This window comes from Pteropus vampyrus, unplaced genomic scaffold, assembly GCF_000151845.1.
Source record: "Pteropus vampyrus isolate Shadow unplaced genomic scaffold, Pvam_2.0 Scaffold17, whole genome shotgun sequence".
NCBI lineage: Eukaryota > Metazoa > Chordata > Mammalia > Chiroptera > Pteropodidae > Pteropus > Pteropus vampyrus.
The window spans coordinates 5,287,497-5,297,122 of NW_011888798.1; the positions used below are offsets into that span (position 1 = coordinate 5,287,497).

Here is a 9,626-nt window from a genome sequence, read left to right on the forward strand (position 1 = left end):
ATATTATAATATTTTAAATAACAGTTATTTTAGTAAAGTAAAATAGTAAAGTAAATCTTGGAGGAGAAATAAGAAAAAAATGCAGCATCAATATTAAAATTTCTATGTAAGTACTAATCATTGGTCAATGCCATGTTGAATCTGCCATTACTTCAATGTTAATCCTAGCCATAACACAGTTATGATATTTTTAACAAACCAAAACATGAAGAAAAAATTCTGTGCTGTTGGTGCATTTCGTTCTTAAGTATTTAAACTAGATTAGTCTGAAATGTAAAATTAGAATGGGTTATTCAGGAAAATACTGTTTAGCATGATAAATGCTATCCCAAAAAATGAATAACCAAGAGTATTGTAATGGAGTATCTCTGGCTGTGAAGCAACAGTTAAGCCTAAAGCACATTCTGGATTTCTACCTTTTCTATTTATCATAATTACTAGGAACCTTAGCAGGATAGCATCTAACTTAACTAAAAGGGAAAAACTCTACAAGGGGTTTTTCTTTGATTTATTTTTTGCCAAACCTGACTCCTCTCTTCTGATAGATATAGGCTACAGAATAATAATTGGGAGCTTAGTGCTTGAGTGGAAATCAAGAAACAGTACAATAAATAATGTTATACAGAATAAAAGTCTAATGACAGAAATCAGCTTTAAAAGAGGCTTCAGATATATAATAAATACCTGTTAAACTGCAGCCCACACAATACTTCTGTTTCTTCTGTCTTTTTGTGTGTCTACTGAATACCTGTAAATAAAAGGTTTCTAAAAATTATTTTTCACATTTCTCTTTTAATTAAGCAAAGCCAGTCCTAAATACTATAAGTGGTCATATTATTTTTCTCTTAAAAAGAATAGTCATTATCATTTTGAGAACACATAGATTATTTTTTTCATAAAAATATCTCATTATTAGTAAGTTTGTTAAATATTTCTTTCGTACCATCACATCTCATGTTTATATTTTATCAGCCCCACTAACTTCCAAATTACATTGCAAGACATCTTTCTTGTTGCTCTGTTTACATATAGATATATGCACACATATAACACATCCCATAAATATATATAAAACATTATATATGTATATATTATATAATATATATATTACATATATATTATATAATATATACATATATTGTTTATATGATATATATTATACATATGTTACGTATACACATATCTAATATATGCATGCTTTTGTACATGCATGCATATATACCTATAAGGCAGAAATATATTAACTAAATAGAAAACGAAAGATTTTATTTTTCTCATTTGGAATCAAGAAAATTTTTTGTACCAAAATATATTATGCTTTAGCTCAGAACATCTCATTTACTTTCATGTGAGTTGAATTCTTCGTATGCTAATGGGAAAAAAAAACACATACACATTCATTTATTTATTAGTATCATTTAGCAGTTAACATATAGTAATTTTTTCACAGAAATTTAAGCAGATCGTCAAATAACTCTTGTGAAGAGATTTAGATACTAAAGAAATGGAAGCATCCTGACAAGTTAAAATTTTTGTTTTGCTTTTTTTTGTTGGCTTAATTTTTATTAGCAATAGTTGTGGTATCAAGGGAACTTGTCACTATCTCTTAGAGCAAGTGCCCCCAGGCTGCGACCCGCCCCTGTCCAGTACGTGGCCTGTTAGGAACTGGGCCACCCAGCAGGAAGTGAGCAGCGGGCGGTGGGGCTAGCCAAGCTTCATCTGTATTTGCATCTGTTCTTCAGGACTAGCATAACCGCCTCAGCTCCACCTCAAGTCATCAGGCATTAGATTCTCATAAGAGAACTTGTCCCTGTTGCCAAAAAGTTTGGGGACCGCTGTCTTAGAAAGTAGCTTGTTGGAGCCAGTACAATGTTAGATATATGAGACTAGATTTCTTATTGTTAACATAAGTTGGTGTTTTTACTTTTTTCTCTAGAAGAAATACTCTAGTGGTTGCATCTGATGCTTTTTGAGAAATAAGCGTGTTTACCAAATGAGCAGGCCTGAAAATGGCTTATTAAGCTATTACTGATAGTCCTGTTCTTCTTTGCCAGTATCAAACTAAGAATTAAACAGATGGTCATTTGGGGCAAATGAACTCAGTTTCTTCACTTTGACCTGACACTTCTGCATGCTCTGTACATTTACCTATATGTCATCCTTCTTCTGAAATAAGAGTTTAATTTCTAATCTCCATAAATTAACTTTGATTATCTGATAACAAGGTTTCTAATGAGTGATCACTGCAAGCTTAGAGGTAGAAAACTTGCCTAGTACTTAAATTGCCCCATGTCTGAAAATCATGTGCAATGTAATTGCAATCAAGTAATTAAATAAAATTATTGTCACACAGAGCTTATGAAATTAGTCCTATTGGCTTATATACTTGTTTTAGTTTGCTAAGGCTACCATAACAAAGTATCACAAACTGGGAGGCTTAAACAACAGAAATCCAACTTCTCACAATTCTGGAGGCCAAAGTCCAAGATCTAGGTGTCAACAGGCTCGTTTTCTCCTGAGGCCTCTCTGCTCGCCTTAGAGATGGCTGTCCTCTTGCCGTGTCCTCACATGGCCTTTTCCCTGTATGTACAAACCTTGGGTGTCTCTATCTTATAAGGATACCAATCATATTGGGTTAGGATCCCTCTCTTATGATCTCATTTAACATTAGTTACTTCCTTAACATAAGGACCTGTGCCCAAATAAGGACTTCAGTATATGAATTTTTCAGGGACACAATTTGGTCTATAACCATACTTTATCCAATTAGTCTGGCAGCCAGAGAATCTTATTTATTCGAAAGCCAATATCTTTATTTATTGGTTTTTTTCTTCCCTCTTTGGTCAAGTTATTTAAATTTTCCAGATCTTAGGTTTCTCATCTGCAAAATATCTACTATTGCACAGTACAGTTGTGAGTATTAAATAAAATGAAGTATATAAAGTGTATATCCTACTGCAGAGTTTCTCAGCCTCAGAACTATTGATACTTGGGCATGATAATTCTTTGTTGTAGGAACAGAATTGCTTCCTCTACCCACTGAGAACCACTGGCCTACTTCTTTGCACCCAAGTGCTTAATAAATGCCAGCTAAAGTTACTTATAGTTAAATAGTTAAAAAGACTATGCTACTTTTGAGATGCTAATAGGTAAATTTTTATAACTTCACTTTTTGTAAAGAAGTTAATTGACTCTCTGGTGGGCCAAGATTTTTATAGTAATGATTAACTTTTTAAGTCCATATTTAATGATATAATTACATCTTTTGCATCTAAGAAAATCCAAATCGAATGCTTCTAAGACTTTCAACTTTTTCTAGAAATTTTAATTTTATTTTGAAAATTTCCATACATACAAATAAGTTGAAAGATTGTTATAATGATCACCCATCACCAAAATTCACCCAGGTGTTTACATTTGGCCACATTTGTTTTATCTTTCTAAAATGAATTTTTACAGCCAAAGGGGAAAGTGAAAATAATTTGTATAATTAACTCAGACATGATTCATTTTAGTAGTGTGCTATTTTTCATTTTTCTATCCAATTCCACTTATCATTTTAGCAATGGGCTCCATGTCTATAAGAATACACAGATAATTCAGTCTGAATGTTTGCCTGAAAAGTGTGTATACCTGGATTTTCATTGAATTCTACATTCTTCATATGCCTAGTATCTGTACTGAGATGGATTTCTGGCCAGATCCTACATACTGATAGTAATCAATGTAATAAACTGTTACCTTTTCGGAGAAGTCTCATTGTGTCTCTTTTATTTCTATTTTCTCTGAGTCATAGTGAGTTCTCTGATTACACTTGGCACATTGGAATAAAAGTAACAAATCCGTAGATTTAAAATTTCTACTTCTAGATAACAATATAAATTAACTCAGCATTTTAAAAATAAGGCTGTAAACTTCCCTAGAAAGAAAAATTCATATTTTAAATTTTGATACTTTTAGTTACTACTGAATGAAGAATATGTCAAACATTAATTCTCAGTTGTTAAAATCTAACTTATAAAAATGTACACATTACTTGACTTATGGCACTTTTTTTCATTAATAAACATTTTCTCAGTTTCTAAAATTTGATCTTAATATTAATACAAAGAAATATATTGGAACGTTTGTGCAAAATATGGATTTTTTTTTTACTTATGAATGTTTTTATTTCAAAAAAAATAACTCTATCATGCTTTAAAATTTTTTAACACTAAACTACCAAATACATTTATTATATAGGACCCTAAAATCTTTTGAATGAAAAATTCACATCTGTGATGTTCAATCTACTGTTTACATCAGTTCTAAAATGAAGGCATAATTATAAAACAATTTTAATCTGTAAACTGTTTTATGGCTATTAAATCTGCATAATACATTTTATCTTTCACAATTATTTTTCTCCACCCCTTTCCCATTTCATTTTGCAAGTAAAAATATTCATAAAATCTCAGTGACTAAAATGGTTTATATAGTCTTATAGTCACTCTATCTAGAAATTTCATCCTGGATATATGCTTTAATCAATTTAAAAGTGAAAGAAAGTAGTACAATGACCTACAGATTTAAGAATTTAAGTTAGGAACAACTGGATATATACATCAATTTTTTAAATGTTGACTGTTATTTGTTTCTGGTGGAGCAGCCATTATTTGTGAGCAGGATTGCATTTATTTTCTTCCCAGTGGTTGAACCAAGCTAAATCTGAGCAAAGCAAACTCCTGAGCCAGATCCTGCATTCTCTTAAGGGGTAATAAAGAACCTTGCCAGCTTGACAGGTTGTCACAGCAATTATTCACATGAAGTTCTGTAGCAGTTGTATCTGTCAGCCCATGTAGTATTGAATATTTTAAATGGCAGTCTTCCAAGACTGAACATTAATCTTACCATCTCCTATTACAGTCCCTAATCAAGATATTCCAGGGGTGATTGCACTAACATTGTTTGAAGACTACATCTACTGGACTGATGGGAAAACCAAGTCACTCAGCCGTGCCCATAAAACCTCGGGAGCAGACAAACTCTCACTGATTAACTCATGGCATGCCATCACAGATATCCAGGTGTATCATTCTTATAGACAACCCGATGGTAATTATTCTTTCCATGATTTCCATAAATGCATCAACATCTTTTAGTAACATTTCATTTTTGGTTCCTCCAAGGTTAAGTGTAAATTTATTTTTGAGAAAGATTAGCAGATTTTATTACTTATCATAATTGTGTACAATAAATTCAGTTGATATAAAATACTGCTATTAAGGGATAAGATTGAAAGCACAATAATAGTACAAACAACTATCGATTTGTTGAAACCGCATTAAGCTGAAATGACAATACTACATGTAGTTGGAGAAGTGGAGACTGCATTCTTGAAATAATTTATTTACAAAATAGTTATAAGACCCTTAGTTTCTGGAATGCTGGGTAAAAGGAATTAAATTTAAGTAGATCTAGGGTTATAAATATGAGAAATATATTGTTTTCTTAAGCATATGTGGGAATTTTATCAGTTGTTATGAAAAAAATTCTGTTGCTTAACACACAAGTTTGGCCTGGAAAACAAACTCATACACTATTATGGGTTTTACACTATTATGGGTTCTACAACTATTAGTTGTAGATCATTGTTTCATCGTTTATTTTACATTAATATTTCTAAATATATGTATGTCTTCATCCAAAATTCTTCTAGTCTCTAATTTTTTTCTAATGGATAATTATTTTTCTATTAAAATGCTTGTTTTTATGTAAATGCATTCTTAAAATTATATAATAGTAAAATGAATGCCATTGAACAATGAGTAGAATTCATAATAAAATAAAATTACATTTATAATTTTAATGAGTTCTTGATTAGAAAGTTCTATTTAAATTCAAATCATGAAGCTTAAATGTCATATCCTTAATCCCATATTATGTTATTGGTCTTGATTATCCTGTTTTCTTGTTGTTTCTTTCTCATTTATAGTCTCCAAACATATCTGTATGATAAATAATGGAGGTTGCAGTCATCTGTGCCTTTTAGCCCCTGGAAAGACTCACACCTGTGCATGTCCCACCAACTTCTATCTTGCAGCTGATAACAAGACTTGCTTATCCAACTGCACAGCCAGTCAGGTGAATAGAGGTCTAGAAATTATTTCCTGGGATAAATGAGCATATTGTTATAAAGGCTTTGCTTGAATTTTGTTTCTTCATTTAAACCATTTTTAGAACACAATTTTGTCATTGTTGTTTAGCATTAAATTAGCTGATTATTTCATATATCATAGAAAGGGTCATGGAATAAGGGAAAAACAATTGGATATATATTGTTAAAACAAACATTAAAAATTAAGAAATACAAATAGAGACCAAAAAGGAGAAAAAAAATGAAAATAGAAATCATTCTTCCACAGTTACACACAACATAATGTTTCAAGTCATGAATGGGCATAGCAGAATCATCAGAGGAGATTTAACATATTTCAAGAAGGCAAGGAGATTGAGGCCTAGGGTTAAAGCTAAGATATATGCAGCTTAAACAAACAAGTATTCTAGATAATCTGCTCTGTATCACCATCTCCATTCCTCTCCCCATTCCTCAGAGCACATGATGGAAAAGATAAAAATGGATGGAAATTAATTTTCTAGATTGTTTTTAATTGAAAAATTATATAATTGAAAAACTTCCTTCTGAAAACTTTTTTTCTTCAAAATGTAATTATTTGCAGTAAACATACCCCAGAAGTTAAATTTTCTACTTAATGGTAGTTGCGAGAACTAGATTTTATTACTTTAAAATTTTGGATAACCATCATATAATGGTTGTCACGAAATTTGCTTTTGTTATATTTAAGTCACTATCTTATTTAAGATAAAATTGTCAAAGAAACTATGCGATTTTTTTTTTTAAATGACTAAATTTATTCTTAGAATGCTGTATTTTGAATTTGCTGGTTTTTCAATTCTAGCAATGACTTTACGGCAAGAGACTGATTTCTTTTAGGGTGTGCTTGTTTTCAAAATGGAGAAGCTAATACTAGCTCAGCCTGCCTCTCAAGTTATGACTATGCATATCGCACATTAAAGAATTGTACAAATGAAAAAGAATTAACCTTTTCCAGGAGGCAGCATGTATTGTGGTTAAGGGCACAGACTCTGAAGCCAGGTTCTTTCTGAATGTAACCCTGATTCTGCTTTAAATTGTCTGGATTACTTTGGGTTTGTAGTTAACTTCTTGGCATTTTAGTTTTCTCATCTTTTAAATAGGAGTAATAATATTTCCAGGCAATTGTTATGACGATTGAATGGGAAAAGTTCTTGGTGCATAGTAAATAATACTATCTTTCCCCTCTAGAACAACTAGAATATACTTAAGGGTATGCGAGCAATTAGTGTGAGCTGCCATCAGTAGGTTCTGATGCTTTAATTGAAAGCATAGGTTATAGTCTCTTCTTTATTTACATGTGTGTTGTTTTAATTATAATCCCCTAATTGTTTATATAAACAAAATACAATATTTTCAGAGAACTGGAAATTTAAATTGCTATGAGAGGTAAATTAAGCAACCTAATTATTCCTAGAGGTAATATTTAAGAGAGAAATTACTTTAAAAATTAGAATATGATTCCTGTTACTACTATTTAGTTTAGACAGATTTCTAGCTTAACTTCCAGGTTATTTTGAAGTACCCTCCGGTCCCTGGTTCTGGAGTGGTCCATGAGTCACTATATTGAGACCCAACACTGAGGCATTGAGTGACTTAATAGTGATGTAGTGATAACCCTGCCTAAGATGCTTACAGTGTAGTGAGTCTTAGTAGCCAATCAAAAATAAAGCCAGACAGTGCTTGACACACAGATGAACATTTGAAACAGCAGGATATAGGTAGTAAAACATCATCAGTCATATTGTAGTCATAAAAGAAATAAAACATTTCAAGTTATTACATAAGAAAATCTATAATTATTTTAACTCAATGCAAAAAAAATTCATCAATTAAATGAAAAACTATATCAACCTAGAAATGTATTTTTCATATAGTTAAATTATTTCTCAATTCGCTATCAATGATAACACCACTAAAATATTTATAATTTTTCTAATATCGCCTATAGCATTTTGCATGAATTTTTAAAATAGTTAACAATAGTGAAACAGAACACCACCACCAACAACAAAATTGTAGGTCAAATATCTTTGTGTTCAACAACACTTCCTGAAAAAAAGTAATCACTTAATTTGTTTCAATTTTAAGAAAAAAGTTAATGAAGACTAACTAACACAACCCATTAGTGGTTATCCTTGTAAATCTTTTGGTTTATGCAGCCATTTTGTCTCTGATTCTTTTCTGATTTAACTGTATACTTCTGGAAAAAAAAGTCACTTTATATAAACACAGTTTCTAGTGAGGTAGACATTAAAATGAAGCAAATAATCAAGGTATTTCAGAATCATACCATTAAGAATTCTGATAAAATTATTGCATTTTAAATTTATTTTACTAGGGGATTTTGATTTGTTATGTAATTGTTGCATCCAATAATATCTCCCAATAATATTGTATTGTAGAAAAATAAAATAGGCAAATCACACCAATAAGAATTTTATTAGAATTGAAAATGAACATATGAAAATGTATAAAAGTAAAAATTAAGACATGGTTCCATAGTGTAGCAGTTAGCACATCTGCTTTACACGCAGAAGGTCCTGGGTTCACGCTTCAGTGGAGCCATGGTCCATGGTCTACGGCCATGCCACTCTGAACAAGCCTGGTGTCTGATCTAAGCAGAATCGGGTTTGTTAGTACTTGGATGAGAGAGCATCTAGGAAGACTGTACAGACTGTAGGTGCTGTAGGCATAAATAAAAAATAAAATAAAAAAATAAAAATTAAGTCAATTATTGTAGTACTAACAACTTCATATATTAAATTTAAATTATTACATTTAGAAGCTAATTTTAAATTAAGAAACTAATTTTAAAATAGCTTTACTTATCTTGTAAGTAGAGACTTTTCCTATTTTAACTAAAATTCACTATATGTGGGATTTACATTTCGTTTCTGTATCCATTTTAGTAAACATGTATTTAGTACTTTCTTTTTCTTCTTCTTTTTTTTTTTTTGAGAAATCTAAATTTATTAGGAAGATTTGCGGCCATTGTGGAGATGGAGAATTTATAATTAACAGAACCAAGATAAAAATCTAATAGTTTCTTTATAGCTTCTTCTTGTAGGTGAAATTTCAATCTGCAATTTATTTTATGAAGATATTACTCTTGGAGAACATTTATCATGAAGAATGCTTTATATTTATATTTACCACTAATCTTTTTAAAGTTATTGTATTTAAGTATAAAAAAATAAAACTCAGACGCAAATTAGAAAGCTCTTCCTCTGAGAGTAATAAATAAAATATTGATTAGCATAAAAAATAGTAAGTATATTTTACCCCGGCCTTCTCTGAACTCAAAACACTTTTATGTTCTTATTTAAAAATGAAATGATATGCAAAATTATAGTATCATATGTCATTTCAAGTCAATGTTTATTTAAATTAGACATATTTAGTGAATATAAAAATATATAATTTAGATATTTTTTAAATCTTAATTGGGAAGAATTTAAATATACTCAAG

The 9,626-nt window shown here is 30.6% G+C and overlaps 1 protein-coding gene across 1 annotated transcript in view; it reads left to right on the forward strand.

Moving 5' to 3' along the window:
• Positions 1-9,626, forward strand: part of LRP1B (LDL receptor related protein 1B) — a 1,708,438-nt gene that overhangs the window by 1,504,127 nt on the left and 194,685 nt on the right. The window contains exons 61-62 of the mRNA XM_011354519.1: positions 4,906-5,094; positions 5,975-6,123. Coding sequence (XP_011352821.1) covers positions 4,906-5,094; positions 5,975-6,123 — 338 coding nt within the window. The remainder of the gene's footprint in view (positions 1-4,905; positions 5,095-5,974; positions 6,124-9,626) is intronic.